General features: G+C 38.5%; 2 protein-coding genes across 3 annotated transcripts; one reads left to right on the forward strand and one right to left on the reverse strand.

Annotated features, from left to right (window-relative positions):
• Positions 1–58: 58 nt before the first annotated feature.
• LOC135477185 (ceramide synthase-like) lies at positions 59–4,969 on the reverse strand. The gene is made up of 5 exons (XM_064757340.1): positions 4,843–4,969; positions 4,399–4,482; positions 3,207–3,411; positions 2,182–2,277; positions 59–416 (listed from the first exon to the last, which is right to left on the reverse strand). Exons 2-5 carry the CDS (start codon positions 4,428–4,430, stop codon positions 114–116), a joined length of 636 nt encoding a protein of 211 aa, XP_064613410.1. The 5' UTR covers positions 4,431–4,482; positions 4,843–4,969; the 3' UTR covers positions 59–113.
• Positions 4,970–5,087: 118 nt separating this feature from the next.
• Positions 5,088–18,817, forward strand: LOC135476572 (SAGA-associated factor 29-like). 2 transcript variants are annotated; one of them, XM_064756638.1, is made up of 10 exons: positions 5,088–5,147; positions 5,633–5,737; positions 6,715–6,790; positions 8,251–8,323; positions 12,495–12,559; positions 13,553–13,658; positions 15,289–15,474; positions 16,096–16,189; positions 16,718–16,786; positions 17,711–18,817. In XM_064756638.1, the coding sequence occupies exons 2-10, from the start codon at positions 5,648–5,650 to the stop codon at positions 17,828–17,830; spliced, it is 879 nt and encodes a 292-aa protein (XP_064612708.1). In that variant the 5' UTR covers positions 5,088–5,147; positions 5,633–5,647; the 3' UTR covers positions 17,831–18,817. The 2 variants fall into 2 exon arrangements, with proteins under 2 accessions (XP_064612708.1, XP_064612709.1); XM_064756639.1 differs by lacking the exon at positions 5,088–5,147 and adding an exon at positions 5,356–5,494.
• Positions 18,818–19,139: the final 322 nt, after the last annotated feature.

The raw sequence follows: 19,139 nt of genomic DNA on the forward strand, positions 1-19,139 counted from the left end.
TGGGTTACAATATTTTCAGTACCATAGACAGAACCAGTCAGTTAATTATATTTGTCCTGCAGCCAGAAGATCCAGATCAAGTGCACTCAAAACAGCTATCTGGCTTATGTCTATTAACTCCCGTGTGCTTTCCCTATGGACACCAGAGACACCTGTCTTAAGGCCATCCTTTTACAGAGGACCTTATATGCCCCCTTCACCATGAGCACCAGCCAGTACAGCTGAGGTAGGAGAAGCAGAGAACAACCAACATTACATCTGATGGGGATACTCCCAGGCACGTCCCAGAATCCAATATTGGCATAGTTGCTGTATGACCAGAAGAGGAAAGGAAAGACAAGAATACGACTGACGAAGAAGACGATGACCATCAGCAGACCGGCGATGATGGTGTAGATTTGTTCTGTCACCTTGAGCTGAAAGTAGAGAAGACAGAATCCGTATTATATAATCTTCTTATTTTTCATACACTTTATGGCTTTGTTCCAGTATAAAATAGTAGAAATGGGTTACAATCTTTCCCAGTGGTATAGCAGAGAGAGTAACCTTAGGACAGTTATGAAGAGTGTTGTAGTTGGAAAATGCTCACACCCTTTACCAGACTGAGAGAAATTAGGCGACTTGTAAATTTACTTGTCATGTTAGTTAGGGTTTCACTCTAACTGTTCACCTAAATACTTAAAAAGTGACAACTCCCCACCCACCCCAAGGGTTAATTTATTTATTTATTTGACAGGTGTTCATGCCGTACTCAAGAATATTTCACTTATACGACGGTGGCCAGCATTATAGTGGGAGGAAACCGGGCAGAGCCCGCGGGGAACCCACGACCACCTGCAGATTGCTGCAAGACCTTCCCACCTACATCCGGAGAGAAAGCCAGCATGAGCTGGACTTGAATTCACAGTGACTGCATTGGTGAGAGGCTCCTGGGTCAACACGCTGAACTAGCATGCTAACCAACTGAGCCACGGAGATATTGATGCAGTGATATTGATTGTAACATAATAAATGTCACTGGTCTAGTATTACTCAAAATGCTGTTGTCATCAGATTTAACATACAAACACATTACAACAATACAAAGGGATCAGGCCTTGGGGGCGCTTAGTCCACCAGCACAATCCCGGTTTACACAGGAATTATTATATAAAAGACAACAGCACAGAGAGTAATATATCAGAGCCGTGACCACAATGTGATGGCATATGGTCACCTATGTTACTTGTGAAAACTGGCCTCTTGTCAATTTACGTCAATTAGGAATTCATTCTAACTGTTCTCGTGAATGCTTAAACAGTAGCAATTTACACACCCCCTAGCACCACGGTTTAATCAGGATTAGCATATTTCACCTAAAGTTTGGTATGTAAAAAGGCATTTTCAGAATCTCAAGAAGACATTCAAATGATACTTTTGATATCAAATCTTAAGTCTATCTGATAAGAAATGAATAAAATTTTTGTTAAGGTGGATGAATCCATTAGAATCAAGTAAATGTTTCAGTTGAAAAGCACTAAACTTAAAGTGAAATGCAGTAGGTTAAAAAAGCCTTAACTCCACATGTGGAATATTCAGCTGGCCCCCATGTACATGTATGAAAAGACAACTTGGTGTCTTCCTGTAATTGTTGATATACATGCACATGGTTGTGGCTAGGGTGGTTGCCCAGAATGCTGGAACGAAAACGGGCCCAAAAATTGCAGTCTAACACACCTGCCAAATGAGTACTTTATGCAAAATAGAGATGTCAACTGCATATATAAGATTGTATATACAGAGAATTTTTTCACGCCACCGCAACACTGCTGTCGAAGAGCAACGTCTTATCATTCAGCAGGGTCATTCCAACCACAGGGAGGATAAGTTGGTACCGCATACAGTTTAAATGTATGAAAACAAACTTAATTGTTTGAGATACAACACATGTACTTCTGTAATACTTCTAGCAGTGGCTGGAATTCATTCATCAAACCTCAAAGTTTGTTAAAAACCCTCATCCCATTAAGTATACATTTAGTGACTATTCGGTGAATGTATCTCATTCCGAAACAGACTCACACAATAATATTCAAAGCAACTCACTGAAAGCCCACAATACCTCAAGCCACATCCATTCCTTTTCTACACAGATTTATTGCTAATATACATAATGTGAATAAATCACACAAACGAGCTTACCTGAACCAATAATGTAAACAATGCTATGAATGGTATGGTGATCTCAATCATGTAAAATACTCCGATGAAATAGTCTCCTTGATCTTTCCTCAAGAACTGTAACACAAATCAACATGATCAAAAAATGGACATTTTATTTTAATAGATGTTTAGGAATATAAAAATCATAAAAATATTACTTTTGATGCTGAAACTTACATTTTCCAGTAGACTACCATCCTACCTTTCAAATAAACCACAAAAGAACTAAGATCAGGGTAACTTTTTGAATCCAGCAAAAGGAGTAACTGGATGAAATTTTGGGTCAAAAATATTCAGGTTCATTGACTGATTAATTGACTGATGGTTGTTTTAAGTTATACTTAAGATGGCAGTCAGTTTTTGGGAATGAGGAAACCAGAGGGGGCTGAGTTAACCCACTGACCTCGGACAGGTATAACATGACCTATATGCTTGCAAGGTGAAAGGCAAGTGGTCTTCAACACCCATGGCTGTACCAACAACCCTACAATCATCGTTGACCAGGTATTATCCACTGTTAACATTGAGAGTTGGGTATGAACAAATTCTGTGTCGGGGCCTCCGTGGCTCAGTTGGTTAGGGCGCTAGCACAGCATAATGACCCAGGAGTCTCTCACCAATGCGGTCGCTGTGAGTTCAAGTCCAGCTCAGGCTGGCTTCCTCTCCGGCCGTATGTGGGAAGGTCTGGCAGCAACCTGTCATGGTCGTGGGTTTTCCCCCGGGCTGTGCCCAGTTTCCACCCACCATAATGCTGTCCGCCGTCTTATAAGTGAGTATGGCGTAAAACACCAATCAAATAAATAAATAAATAAATAAATAAATAAATTCTGTGTCCAAGGTGGAGATTGAACTTTAACATTGTGTATCTTGTTGATCATCATAGTTATTCACTTATTATAGATAGACGAAACTGATGGAAGAAGCTGGGGAAAAAACCAATGCTACTTACAATGAACATGTTTGTAATTATTAGAAATAGGTAAATTGAAAATATGACAACTTACTAGAATGATTGGGAAGAAGACCATAGGCATAATGACATGGTGGACCATCATCACCACATTCCGACTAAGGTAATGTCTGATTGAAACCCAGGTGGACTTCTCGGCAAGATATGGGTGAAACAGCAGATGAGTCTGGTACATTGCCCATATGTCATAATAGAAGTATGGCAAGGCAAACCACGCATATGTGTTTGAGAGCCAGTGGCTGTAAACAAGAGAATGAAGTCATTTACTACAGATGTGCATAAACACGATGAATTCACAATGTAAATGAAATGTTCTTTTAGCCAGAATTAAAGGCTAATAAACATAATGACATAAATACAGCATATATCATTACTATTGTTTTTTGATTCTGTTAAATTATTTTCTTTAATGTCGCTTAATAATGATCTAGATGATATCTACACCCTTTTTTTTAGATAAACAATCATCTGGTACAAAACAGAATGAAGAATGAAAATCAAGATTCAGGTAGCTTTATTTTGAGTTGGGTTTATATATGTGTGGGTGCGTGTTAAGTTTTTTACACCATAATTAACATTTTTTCACTTATATGACAACGCGCTGTCTTTAGGTGTGTGTGTGTATATACTATGTCTTCTTATGCCACCTAAGTGATACCGGCACTGAAGTACACCAGACATGACACCCCACCCTGTCACATTCACTGACATCGGGCCAGTCAGTCCTGTTTCCTTGCTCTTAACTCTCACTTTTCAGCGATAAGAGAGGCAACAACAAGTACCATATGATTTGTAAAGTACATGTATTTGGTATGACCCAACCTTGATTTGATCTTGCATCTCCTCCTGGCTTTGATTCATTTATTTATTTATTTGATTGGTGTTTTACGCCGTACTCAAAAATATTTCACTTATATGACGGGGGCCAGCATTATGGTGAGAGGAAACTGGGCAGAGCCCGGGGGAAACCCACGACCATCCGCAGGTTGCTGACAGACTTTCCCACATATGGCCAAAGAGGAAACCAGCATGAGCTGGACTTGAACTCACAGCGACTGCATTGGTCTCCTGGCTTTGAGACAGATGCTCTAACCATTACACCACCAAAGCAGTCAAGTTGCGTGTATACAATTATAATAAGCTTTTATTCTCACATGTAAAATGGCTTTTGTAACATTACAATGATGGTACTAAAGTGTGGGTTGGCTGTATTACTCGTATCCTACCTATCTGTCATGATATCTGGGCAAGAGGACATAATGATGAAGCCTGCACAGGTGGAGGTTAGAGCTTGCAGACTTGATACACATCTGCAATCAAAATTATGGAGATATGTATTTATGTAAAAATTATAATAAAAAACATTATGAATTTTCATAATCAACACTGATAGAAAATTGTTGTGAATATGCTACATCAGTCGTCCATGTACATTGAACACTTTGAAGCCTCATAGTTGTGCCTCCTTCTATTCTACGTCCATGAGTCAACTAACAGATGGTCAAATATTGACAACTTTCGTAAAATACAACCTTCCCATGCCCACCCCAAACAAAAAACATTAGACAAATCACTGTGACAAATACAAAACCACATGTGACTTGTTAGACTATTAAGGATCCGGTTTTCGTTACAATAACACAACATATCATTAACACTGTAGTACTTACTTTACAGAGATGTTGCTCACATGAACATCTGATAACGTAGAATATCGTTTCCGAAGAGAAGCTCTCAGGAAAAGAAAACACGACGGGAAGAAAACACAGCCTACTATAAAAACAACAGCAACCGCCATCAATGATGCGACTGCTAAGGTGCTCCATACCAACCAATGAAAATACCTGTAACATTCTACCTCAGCCAATGAGATTAAGAATTTCTCCATTTAGGCGGTTTGACCACTTCCGGTTTATGTTTGATGCGGAAGGGAGCGTGGAAAGAGTGTCAGTGAAAAGAAACTGTCATTTATCGGGTAAATATTTTTTTTTAACAAAGTGATAAATGGAATCCATCGTTTGGTTGTTTGCATTCAACGTGTATCGAGATCGGAATTCGACTGATGATAGTGAGAAGACAAATGATGCCTTTTCGCTTTTGCTTTTACGTTTTAGTTTTTTAAAATTTGTTGTTGTCTCTGGAGCAGTGTTGACGTCCTTCTTGAAATTAATCATTTTATCCTTCTATTTAATTCAATTTTCTTTGATTATCAAAAGCTCATAAGTCCGGACGATTGTGCTCAAAGAATTTTATAGATTTTGACGGTCAAATTTTGATGTGCTTGCCTTCGGACGTTTGTTTTTGAAAAGGCTATTGAGTAAAGTGAATAATAAGATAATTGAGGAAAGGCTAGATTTAGCAGCTCCCCACATTTTGTTGAACATGCTGTGTTAATACCGTTTGACAGATTTATGGTATTATGCAAATGTGTATGATAATTCACATTTTTTTTTTTGTCAGGATTTAAAAGCTGTGATGGCGTCTGGCTCATCCAGCACTGCAGCTGCTGAGGCTCGCATCAAAGAGCTACTGAAGGAACTCTACCATTTGATACATGAAGTTCAGGTAAACTCAGTGATGGAATAGGTTAAAGTGTGGTACACATGGCACCTTGAACCATAGCACACTTCTAAGGCTAGCTGGGGGGCCTCTGTTGCCGAGGGGCTTATCAGGCGCGAGGACGCAGGAACCTCTCACGAATGCAGTCATTCTGAGTTAAGTCCAGGTCTTGCTGGCTCCCTCTCCAACCCTGTGGGTTCCCCTGGGCTCTAGCTGGTTTCCACCCATCATAGTGCAGGCCTCCATCATATAAATGAAGTATTCTTGAGTACACTGTAAAACAAAAAAGAAATAAATAAATCTGAGGCAAGCCTTAACAGTCTAGCCCTGTGACCTCGCTATGCTTTAACCTGGCGGTAGCAGAGATCCTAGTGAAGGCTTGTATTAACATGCTCTGAGTGTTCCCACATTGACTTGTATTCTTAGTAAAACCCACATACTAATATTGTTTGGTCGTTTGCCTACCTTGTTAGAAAGATAAACATCAACACTTTGGGTCAACTTTTTCTGCCTTGGCAATGTTTGGCCAGTCCAGTCCAAGCCACTTAACCACCTTAGTCACAATGAATACTCTACTCACATAAGCATTTGAACCATTTAAACAATGGAGAGCACATGCAATGACTACTTTGCACATGGAAGCGACGACTTTTAAAGGGAGTAATAAAGTTTGGAGCTTACGGCTTTGGCACCCTCACCAGGACTGAAACGTTCCTTTATTGTTTAGCGTCTCCTGGTACGGAAATTAAATACCCTATCTTTGAGGTTGATTATGAGGCTAATTTTAAACAATGGCCATCTGTGTTACACGTGGTCTAGGAGATTCAACTTTGCCTGGCGGTAGCAGGAATGTAAAGTGAGTGTTGTTGGGAGCATGACATTATGGTAGTGTTTTTGGTGCTTTTGAGGTCTTTGCTGCTTTGTGCATTTTTCATGTATTTAAATGTACATACATTTTGTGTGCAATTGTTTCCTGATTGCAGGATGAACGAGCGAGAGGAGAACATAACTTGACAAACATCACGAAGACACATGAGCGGATGCAGGCCGAACAAAGAAGTGAGTTCTTGTTAGCTTTGTTCACAGTCATTGTGGTTATGGTTTAAAGGTTGACATCATCTCAAAGTAGGTTGACATGAATAAACTTTGCTTTTGTGAATATCAAAGCATTGGCATTATTAACACCACTGACAACTTATGTTTTCTTCAAATTTATTTAATGTAGGTTCTAGGCAACAGTAAAAAGCAAATAATGCACAGTGAAAGTTGAATGTGGTAAATGTAAAAGTGACAGATGGAAATTTCGGTCAACTTAGTTATCAGTTCCTCATTTTCATGGGCACAGTATTTATTGAGTTCAAACTTAATTGTCCACCTGTGCATATTTTGACAATGAGAATTTTTGCGTGGGCAAAAGTTAGGCGATGTTTTTTAGCTACAGGCCTACCCAGCCTTATACATGTATATAGAGTGACCTAGTCGACGTTGTTACATTAGATCGTGTCTTGATACGTATAAATGCACTTTGTTCTCATCCTGCTGAGTTTAGATTCAAAACAAAATATTTCTCTTTTTTTGGATTTTCAAGGGGCCTGTGTGCAAAATGCCAAAAGTGATATCTAACTGTGAAGGAAATCCTGATTCTGCATCTTTCTTATAAACAATAAATGAGATTTCTAACACCCTAAGCCTTTCTTTTATGCTCCATGTTTAGTGGACAATTTATTTTTGATGGCCATTTTCAGGTATTGAGGAGATTATATCGACAATTTATTCCAGAATGTACATCAGAAATTATCTTTTAATGAGCATTGAGGATAATAATTACGGGTAATGTCTGACCTAGGCCACTTGTCAGTGACTTTTTTAATACAGCCAAACAAACAAATTAATAGGTAACAATGCTTAGTTCCTGTGTCATATTTAGGCTTTCTGTATGTTTTCTAAAAAATCTGGTACAGTTTTAGTTTATTGAGGAGGTAAATGTTATCCGACTTGTTCTTGGATAATTTCTGAGTTTTATACATGTATGTCATAACACATACAATATCATTTTGTGCTTGCATTTGACCATATTGTAGATAGTTGGTCTGAACCAGTGGAAGATGACACTTCAACTGCATTATAGGCTTAATACTGGAAGAGCATGCACTGTTGATATCTATCAACTCCCCATTGCTGTTTATGTACTAAGAGTCTAGCGTTTACAGGCCTATGTTTGTGTTCAGGAAATCTTTTCACGTTTTTTACCTTAACATGCCCATTGGATAAATGTGTTTTTTATTTTTATTTTTTTTTCTGTGTTGCCTTGACAACCTAGCCGATTTGCTTGCTTGTTTGTTTGTTTGTCTCATTGGGTAAGTGAAATTGAGTGTGACTAATGACATTGAAGAAGACATCTAAACATACTACATGTACAAGTGAAATATTCTTGAGCATGGTATAAAACACCAGTCAAATAAATAAATAAATACATGTACAAATGTGTTGTATTTATTTTTTTTTTTTATGTGTTGCAGTCTCCCCATACTACAAGAACAAGTTAAGAGGCCTGTACACAACAGCTATGCAAGACGCCGAAGCAGAGGCTGAGTAAGTTTATAGTAGGCCCACAGTTGGTCAGGATTAACAAATTAATAATGTAGCTATTATTATTTGACACATTATTTCTGTCATGTATTGTACAAATTTATCTGTGCAAGTTACTGTGTATGCAGGCCTACTGATGTTAGGTACATGTAGAATGTATGAGTATGTTGTGAAGTCAAGGCCTGGTTGGTGTCAGGAGGCCATCTTCATGTTTTGTGCGGGCCCGATATGCGACGTCAATAATGTATACAAATAGGACGCAAGACAAACTGATGGTCTTGTCATTGCAAAGTGAAAATGTCACACCCATCATGTATGCTTTGTGATACAACATTGCTGACTCTGTGACACTGCAGAATATAGGGTCTTGTGGAAGAAAATTGGAAATTTAACAGGATATGGGTGGATCTGTGGCCTTGTGGCCTTGTGGTTGGCATGCTAGAACAGCACAATGACCTCACCAATGTGATCTGTATGAGTTCAAGTCCAGCTCATACCGTCTTCCTCCCCACTCTTACGTGGGAGCCAGCAACCTTTGGATGGACATGAGTTTTCCTTCGGCTCTGCAGGTTTCTTCCCAGCATAATGCGGACCAAGAGTGTAAGAGTTAAAAATTCTTTAGTAAGGCATAAAACACCAATCAGATAAATAAATAAATCTGTTAGCTCTCGTTTGCATCTGTTTCATCAGAGCTTCTCAGACTGCTTAGATTTCGCTCTCACTTTCAAAGGGTGATGTGATGAAATCTCTGTGTGCATTTGTGCCCTTACATAATCACTTTAGATAAAATGTGAGAATTGTGTTAGTGTTTGACAAAATACATTTCCGTGTGTGTGCTCACAGAGAATTGTGTCAGTGTTTGACAAAATACATGTCCATGTGTGTGCTCACAGAGAATTGTGTTAGTGTTTGACAAAATACATGTCCATGTGTTTGTGCTCACAGAGAATTGTGTCAGTGTTTGACAAAATACATGTCCATGTGTGTGCTCACAGAGAATTGTGTCAGTGTTTGACAAAATACATGTCCATGTATGTGCTCCCAGAGAATTGTGTCAGTGTTTGACAAAATACATGTCCATGTGTGTGTTCACACAGAACTGTGTTACTGTTTGACCAAATACATGTCCATGTGTGTGCCCACAGAGAATTGCATCAGTGTTTGACAAAATACATGTCCATATGTGTACTCACAGAGAATTGTCTTAGTGTTTGATAAAATACATGTCCATGTGTGTGCTCACAGAGAATTGTGTTAGTGTTTGACAAAATACATGTCCATGTGTGTGCTCACAGAGAATTGTGTTAGTGTTTGACAAAATACATGTCCATATGTGTGCTCACAGAGAATTGTGTTAGTGTTTGACAAAATACATGTCCATGTGTGTGCTCACAGAGAATTGTGTCAGTGTTTGACAAAATACATGTCCATGTGTGTGCTCACAGAGAATTGTGTTACTGTTTGACAAAATACATGTCCATGTGTGTGCCCACAGAGAATTGTGTTAGTGTTTGACAAAATACATGTCCATGTGTGTGCTCACAGAGAATTGTGTTAGTATTTGACAAAATACCTGTCCATGTGTGTGCTCACAGAGAATTGTGTTAGTGTTTGACAAAATACATGTCCATGTGTGTGCTCACAGAGAATTGTGTCAGTGTTTGACAAAATACATGTCCATGTGTGTGCTCACAGAGAATTGTGTTAGTGTTTGACAAAATACATGTCCATGTGTGTGCTCACAGAGAATTGTGTTAGTATTTGACAAAATACATGTCCATGTGTGTGTGCTCACAGAGAATTGTGTTACTGTTTGACAAAATACATGTCCATATGTGTACTCACAGAGAATTGTCTTAGTGTTTGACAAAATACATGTCCATGTGTGTGTGCTCACAGAGAATTGTGTTAGTGTTTGACAAAATACATGTCCGTGTGTGTGCTCACAGAGCATTGTCAGTGTTTGACAAAATACATGTCCATGTGTGTGCTCCCAGAGAATTGTGTTAGTGTTTGACAAAATACATGTCCATGTATGTGCTCCCAGAGAATTGTGTCAGTGTTTGACAAAATACATGTCCGTGTGTGTGTGCTCACAGAGAATTGTGTTAGTGTTTGACAAAATACATGTCCATGTGTTTGTGCTCACAGAGAATTGTGTCAGTGTTTGACAAAATACATGTCCATGTGTGTGCTCACAGAGAATTGTGTTAGTGTTTGACAAAATACATGTCCATGTGTGTGCTCACAGAGAATTGTGTTAGTATTTGACAAAATACATGTCCATGTGTGTGTGCTCACAGAGAATTGTGTTACTGTTTGACAAAATACATGTCCATATGTGTACTCACAGAGAATTGTGTTAGTGTTTGACAAAATACATGTCCATGTGTGTGTGCTCACAGAGAATTGTGTCAGTGTTTGACAAAATACATGTCCATGTGTGTGCTCACAGAGAATTATGTTAGTGTTTGACAAAATACATGTCCATGTGTGTGCTCACAGAGAATTATGTTAGTGTTTGACAAAATATATGTCCGTTTGTGTGCTCACAGAGAATTGTGTTAGTGTTTGACAAATACCTGTCCATGTGTGTGCTCACAGAGAATTGTGTTAGTGTTTGATCAAATACATGTCCATGTGTGTGCCCACGGAGAATTGCATCAGTGGTTGACAAAATACATGTCCATATGTGTGCCCAGAGAGAATTATGTCAGTGTTTGACAAAATACATGTCCGTGTGTGTGCTCACAGAGAATTGTGTTAGTGTTTGACAAAATACATGTCCATGTGTGTGTGCTCACAGAGAATTGTGTTAGTGTTTGACAAAATACATGTCCATGTGTGTGCTCCCAGAGCATTGTGTTAGTGTTTGACAAAATACATGTCCATGTGTGTACTCCCAGAGAATTGTGTTAGTGTTTGACAAAATACATGTCCATGTGTGTGTGCTCACAGAGAATTGTGTTAGTGTTTGACAAAATACATGTCCATGTGTGTGCTCCCAGAGAATTGTGTCAGTGTTTGACAAAATACATGCCCATGTTTGTGCCCACAGAGAATTGTGTCAGTGTTTGACAAAATACATGTCCATGTGTGTGCTCACAGAGAATTGCATTAGTGTTTGACAAAATACATGTCCGTGTGTGTGCTCACAGAGAATTGCATTAGTGTTTGACAAAATACATGTCCATGTGTGTGCTCACAGAGAATTGTGTTAGTGTTTGACAAAATACATGTCCATGTGTTTGTGCTCACAGAGAATTGTGTCAGTGGTTGACAAAATACATGTCCATGTGTGTGCTCACAGAGAATTGCATCAGTGTTTGACCAAATACATGTCCATGTGTGTGCTCACAGAGAATTGTGTTAGTGTTTGACAAAATACATGTCCATGTGTGTGCTCACAGAGAATTGTGTTAGTGTTTGACAAAATACATGTCCATGTGTGTGCTCACAGAGAATTGCATTAGTGTTTGACAAAATACATGTCCATGTGTGTGCTCACAGAGAATTGTGTTAGTGTTTGACAAAATACATGTCCATATGTGTGCTCACAGAGAATTGTGTTAGTGTTTGACAAAATACATGTCCATGTGTGTGCTCACAGAGAATTGTGTTAGCGTTTGACAAAATACATGTCCGTGTGTGTGCTCACAGAGAATTGTGTCAGTGTTTGACAAAATACATGTCCATGTGTGTGCTCCCAGAGAATTGTGTCAGTGTTTGACAAAATACATGCCCATGTGTGTGTGCTCACAGAGAATTGTGTTAGTGTTTGACAAAATACATGCCCATGTGTGTGTGCCCACAGAGAATTGTGTTAGTGTTTGACAAAATACATGTCCATATGTGTGCTCACAGAGAATTGTGTCAGTGTTTGACAAAATACATGCCCATGTGTGTGTGCTCACAGAGAATTGTGCTACTGTTTGACAAAATACATGCCCATGTGTGTGTGCTCACAGAGAATTGTGTTAGTGTTTGACAAAATACATGCCCATGTGTGTGTGCTCACAGAGAATTGTGTTAGTGTTTGACAAAATACATGTCCATGTGTGTGCTCACAGAGAATTGTGTTAGTGTTTGACAAAATACATGTCCGTGTGTGTGCTCACAGAGAATTGTGTTAGTGTTTGACAAAATACTGGGAGCATGCAATTTATCATTTCAGGTTATTGAGAAGAGCCTTGGACAAAATTGGAGAAATAAAAGGAATACGTGAGAACAGAAGATTAGGTGAGTTACACATTTTAAACTGAGTGAAAGCAGATTAGGCAAGTTAGACATTGAAGAAGATTAGGTGACTTACATTGGAGAAATGCAGGAGATTAGGTGAGTTTAACTGGATGAGAGTGAAAAATTAAATGCCTTAAACTTCACAAAAGAAGAGTACTGAAGATGTTGTGTCTGTTTGATTAAGCATATTTGGACTTTTGGCTGGTATTTAAACATGGTAATCTGAACCGTTATCAATTTAATTAATGTAATTTGGCGTTGTCTTGTCGGTACACATTGTGTATCAAGAGAAGAATGTGCAGCTTTCTGCAACAATTGTCTTCTTCATGTTGAGTGTTGTCTCTTATTCATGTGATTAGAGTTATATATATATATATATATATATATATATATATATATATATATATATATATAGAACAAATAGTGTATCAAAAGAATGACCATAGAATGCATGTAACTGTGTTTCTCACTGCTACATATGACTCATTACTTCTTAATCCTGTAGCTGATTCATGTCTCACCAGTAAAGCTGCATTATCAAACCCAGCTCTCGCCGGTTTGACCACAGTTTTCGGCTGAGGGATAGTCGTGCTTAGGTGCTCTTGTTTTGTTCACCCAGAAACCTAGCAGCTGTTGTATTTTTGTAGTGAGTGTGGTATTAAACATGGTGAACTGAATAAACACATGTAATAATCACAACAGTTGTCGCTAGGCGTTCAGCATGAAGAGGATAGTGCAAGGAATGGTTGACGTGTATCACTATAATGGCTCGGGTGGGGCGGCTTACTTGCCTTCGGTAAGACGTCTCTGTGGAGCAGCACTAGATAAAAGAATGGTGGAAATCCATCCTGCAACAAGGAGGTACATTACATGTACTCTAAGGATTCCTTCGCAGTCATATGACTGAAAAATTGTTAAGTAAGATGTTAAACCCCAAGCACTCACTCATTCACTCACTCACTCACTCACAACAGTTGTCCATGTGATTTTCAGGAGATTCGGACCGCCCTAAACAGATATTACGCCGTGGGGTGTTGATGACGATGTTACAACAGAACGCTGTTACACTACCACTGTGGGTGAGCAAGCCTGGAGAAAAGTAAGTCAAACAGTGCTGCTATGAATAAAGTGAACTTTAGTATCAAAATGCTGTTATGCCTTTGGTTTTGTTGAAGGCAGGTTAGGTTCCCTTCAAGATGGCACAAGTACATGTATATGTAGTGTTATGTTTCAATCCAGGAAGTTAGATTTAGTAACCAGTTGTCTCACTGTACAAGTTGGCTAAAAGAAAGCTAAAATATGAAGTAAGGTTCATCATAAATACTTCATCAGTATGGTCCATAAAGCCCACCTTAGAAGTCAAATGTTTACGTGCCTTTAACTCTTTTTACCAAAATCTAAAAAAAATGAATGAAAGTAAATTTATGCATAGTTTTATGTGGCCTACTTTGATTTTTAGAGGTCTTTTCATTTAACTGAAACGTAATCTCATGTCCAAACTTTGATTCTGATTTAAGAGACAGAGATTTTATGTAATGTTTTGCCTGATGTGCAAATACATGTACATATATGTTGTTAGAAACAAGAAATTTGGATTCAATTTCATGTCTGGTCTGTCCTAGGGGTTTAATATTAACAGCCTGTTTACTTCCATCCTACTGTCTCGAGCTCAGCATGACAGGATTTGCCAAGTGCTAAGACAGTATTCTTTGGCTGGGTGTGGTATCACATCTGATGTCTTTGATATATGCAAATTATTGTGACAGTATGCGATCCGCGATGATGTATTAGCATCGAGTTGTCTGAGCTCAGGTGTTGTATTAGCCGAGTCCAAAGGGCGAGGCTGATGCTGAAGCCTGACCTTAGAAAACGAGATTTTGACAAAACTTTGCGGAACGTGCACCGTCCTGATGGTCTGTTTATCATATATCTCTTTATTCAATGAAATCAACGAGAATGAAAAGTTAAAACATGCTGACGAAGTGCCTGATCACGTCACTAGTTAACCTGCAAACAAACGTAGCTCTTAATAAACATTAAATTACTCAACAGAAAGTGAATGCAAATATTAAAACTAATTCAAAAATAATCACAAAATTTCTGTTCGATGATGCCTAACGAATAACCAGTCTTAAACAATATTATCACTATGCCAAACGGTATGCTGAGAAACAGTGCTGAGGTCACCGTGGAGGTTACTTGGAAATGTCACCAAATGGGTGATTCACAGCAACAAAAACAAACAAATCAGATCTCAAACTGGAGCATGACTGAACTAACTTGAATGAAAAATACAATTACTGCGGTTCTCAACAAAGCTGAAATTTCATCTTGGAAAAAATTTGCAGGATCGCCAGTGGCATTTATTGCTTGTATGGCTGTCATCGTTGCGCATCCCAAATATAGATATAGGGTTTCCTCCAGTAGAGGGCGCAAACAAGGTAAGGGAGTTCAAAGCAGTCCCTGGATGAGTGCTGACGTATCAGATGGCATGTATCGGATGGCACATATCGGATGGCATGTATCGGATGCTGTAGGCAGATAGGTTGATGATAAAGTGTTACATGTCATCATTCATGATGAAAATACAAATAGTTTTTGTAAGGGTAATAAACCCTAACCAAACAAACAAGCAGTACATGTGCTGTGGTCACCATTGTATAATTTTGGCGTTTATTTTGATACAGTATGTCTATAAATGTGAGCTTTGTATCCTCCCTCCCTTGCAGACCCCCTCAGTTATGTGGTGCAGTGCCAGCTGACAACAATTACGTGGCCAAACAAGGAGACAAGGTGGCTGCTAGGGTCAGGGGCTCCGATGGTGAGGAGAATTGGATCTTAGCAGAAGTAGTCTCATTTTCATCCTCATCAAACAAATATGAAGTGGATGATATTGATGCTGAGGAAGACAAAGAGTAAGCATGAAGTCTTTATATACTGTTGTGATTGAAGGAGTGTGTCATGGTTGAGTGCTTAAGAGACTTGTCTTTTGATTGCTAGAACACACAAGGTGCGAATGCAGTCCCAATCCTGGACAGGGAATTTTTACATTCCTTGCTGTCATTGTTTTGAGAGCCTTGGTAACAAGAAGTGGTTGATGATAGTCATATGGCAGTTTAACATATTTTAAAGACCACTTGCCTTCCACTAATGCAGTTTGTTCGCCACACAAGGGAAAGTTCAGCAGTTACTTGCCAGAGAGGTTGGTTTTATCCAGAACCTCAGTTTCCTCCCTTCATAAAACTGACTGCCATTGTGTAAGTGAAAAATTCTTTAAACAACCTCTATATAAATAAAACAAATCAATAAATACTGGTACTATTTCATTGTAAGCTAAGCAACAGGGAACTTATCAAATATGACAATCTGACTCAGCTGTGAATGCCAAAAAAGTTTATTTTTTTGGATAATTTATTATTTAATCTTGTTTTCAACGTTGTAATGCTACCTTAAACACAATCCAGTAGTTTAGAAATTTTGCACAATGTTTCTTCATATCATAGGCTTTCGTTATATTGCTTTCCGTGTATTTTCAGACGGCACACACTAAGCAAGAGACGGATAGTTCCTCTGCCCATATGGAAGGCTAATCCAGAAACTGACCCAGAAGCTCTCTTCCCCAAAGACACTGTATGTGTATCCAGTGGTATTGTTTTCACAGTCCTGTGCACTACACTAATATAATATGCTACTCAGACCTACACATTTTGTACTAAAACCAAACTAAACATATTCATTCTATTTTTACTATTATTTTAAAGCATCTAAAATTGTTCTTTCTTTGTGTGATAAGATAAGTACAAAGTCTCCAGGGCTAGACGTAAATTGATGCATGCAGGAATTTTGTCTCCACTTCAGTGCTTGAGGATACTTTTTACTTAGTCTTTTCATTGATATTGCATATTTAGGAAACTGGGATAATTTTCCATGCCATACCTGGTACATGTTCTTTTACTCATTCATTGTATAACTTGTAAATAAGCAATCAAACTGACCTTTAATCTCTTTGGAGTTGAATTGGTTGCTGTCACATATGTGTTGTCCATTTTGGTGATACAATGTACATATAATCTCAAAGTATAGCTTATGAGAACAGACTTCAGATTTCTTGATAGTCTCCGTGTTCCAATAATGTAAATTCATCCTATATTTTTTCAGTTGGTCTTAGCCCTATATCCGCAGACAACATGTTTTTACCGAGCCCTTATTCATGAGCCGCCTAAAAGGGTAAGTCTGCACCTGAATGAATTCTTCATGTAAAATAAAAACGCTCCTTGGTTAATTTTAGACATTATCAAACGTGGGTAATTCAATCTATTATCAATAGCTGCCTGTGTGGAGCAAGGGAGACAACCCAGCATTATGCAGTTAAGCTGTCAACGGTTAACAGCATAGATCACCTCATTCCTACATCTATCCTGTAATAACAACTGTTCAGAAAAACAGTTGTTTTCTGTGGTATCTGTTATGTCAGGTTGTTTGCTAGCTCACAATGTTGTGTCGTCTATTAAGATATTAAAACCTGTTTATTTCAACGATGAAATTTTTTCTTAAATGTTTCCTCAGCTCCATGATTTTGTCATGTTAAATGGCAGTTCTGAAACAGAGAACTTAAGGCTAATTATAGTTCTGAAAAAAAAAATGTAACAGGAAGCTGTTTACTTCTTTAGCAACCAGTGGGTTTGTGAGTGTTAAGAAATGTTTAAAAGTAAATCAGTATTTTTATTCATGATGTTATTCACCCATGAAGTGCGCCTACTGAAGACTTACTGGTATATACTTGTCAGGAAATATACGACTGGTGGAAAAGGTTTGGAAATAGGTTTCCGTTTTTGTCCGTTTTCATGAAATCACAAAAATGTGAACAAAAAAAGTTTGTGTTTTAGGATGTGGAATTATTTTTTCTCACAATGCTCCGGGCGTACGTGGTAAGGTCTGTCAGCAACCTGCGGATGGTGGGTTTCTGCCCGGTTTCCTCCCACCATAATGCTGGCTGCTGTCGTATAAGTGAAATATTCTTGAGTACAGCGTAAAACACCAATCAAATAAATAAATAAATCCTTTCAATGCAATCCATGTAAAAAAAATTCATCAGGTGCAGGTTTCTGTGGAAATGAAAAATTAATGTCTTTCTTTCATCTGGTTTTTCAGCCTCAAGATGACTACTGGGTGTTATTTGAGGATACATCATACCCCGAAGGCTACTCCCCACCCCTGACTGTAGCTCAGAGATATGTCATAGCCTGTAAAGAGGACAAGTCCAAGAAATGACACTGCGGAGAATGCTAGTTCTTTGTACCATAATTTTACTGCTGTGTACATACATTGTAATTTGTGTCACAGAAGCCAGGGTATATGAATAGAACTTCAAATTACAACATTTAGAATTAAGGTGTAGGCTTGCTTCAGCGTTAAAACACAAGATTTTAAAACTTTTTAATGTCAATGCTGTCCATTGTTCTCTTACTAACATTCGTGGAGGACTGTCAAATCCTTTTCTTTTACATCAGAAGTTATTGCTCAACTCATATTGAGAAAATCATCTTACTGATAACAGTCCAGTTTAAAACTTCATGTATTTGCCTCTATAGGTTTGAAATATTTGAATCTGCAAAACAACAGTTTTATGGCAAAGAAGTGTCATTAATACCAGGACTGTTCTGTAGATACATGCATATTGTAGGTTATCATAACTGGCTTTGTGAAAGGACCATATTTGGAATATTTCTGATGAACTACCGGAAATAGGGTTCACCAGCCCTCTACCAAGGGAAGCAAATCTTGTAACTCAGAAAACAGCAGGGTCTTGAAAAACAGTACATGTACCCGTGATTTCAAGAGCAGAAGTTATCATAAATAATCATAGCTGGCGTTTTTATGCCAGGACGTAGAGGGCACTGCAGCTTTGAAGAGTTACAAGATTTGCTTCCCTTACCAGAGGGCTGGTGAACCCCAATATATATATACAGTATATATAATCACCATCAAGAGATAAGATAATCTGGAAATAACTGTGTACATTTCTGGAAATCATAGGTGCAAAATCATTCACATATCTTCTTCAAATTTCCACCGAGGTTTGCTCATTTACAGCACTTTATCAATTAGAGGTAGGTACAATAATCAGGACGCTATCGTTGTGTGGCATTCAGCTCTAGATTGTATGAACAGTCCATTAACAAAGCTTTAATGAATGCCTGAACTAAAATATGTCTCTCGATATGACATGGTGTACAATAAATATTGTATAATGGAAAATGTGTGTTTGTATTTGAACTGATTTTATAAGGTTGAGGGGCCTCTGGCTCAGCTGGTTAGCGCAGCATAATGACCCAGGGGTCTCTCACCAATGCAGTCTCTGTGAGTTCAAGTCCAGCTCATGCTGGCTTCCTCTCCAGCCGTAAGTGGGAAGGTCTGCCAGCAACCTGCAGATGGTCATGGGTTGCCCCCGAGCTCTACCCGGTTTCCTCCCACCATAATGGTGGCTGGCTGCCGTCACATAAGTGAAATATTCTTGAGTACACCAATCAAATAAATAAATTTATAAGGTTGATGGAAAAAAATTGTTTGGTCAAGCGTT

The sequence above is a fragment of the Liolophura sinensis genome, chromosome 10 (genome assembly GCF_032854445.1).
Source record: "Liolophura sinensis isolate JHLJ2023 chromosome 10, CUHK_Ljap_v2, whole genome shotgun sequence".
Lineage (NCBI taxonomy): Eukaryota > Metazoa > Mollusca > Polyplacophora > Chitonida > Chitonidae > Liolophura > Liolophura sinensis.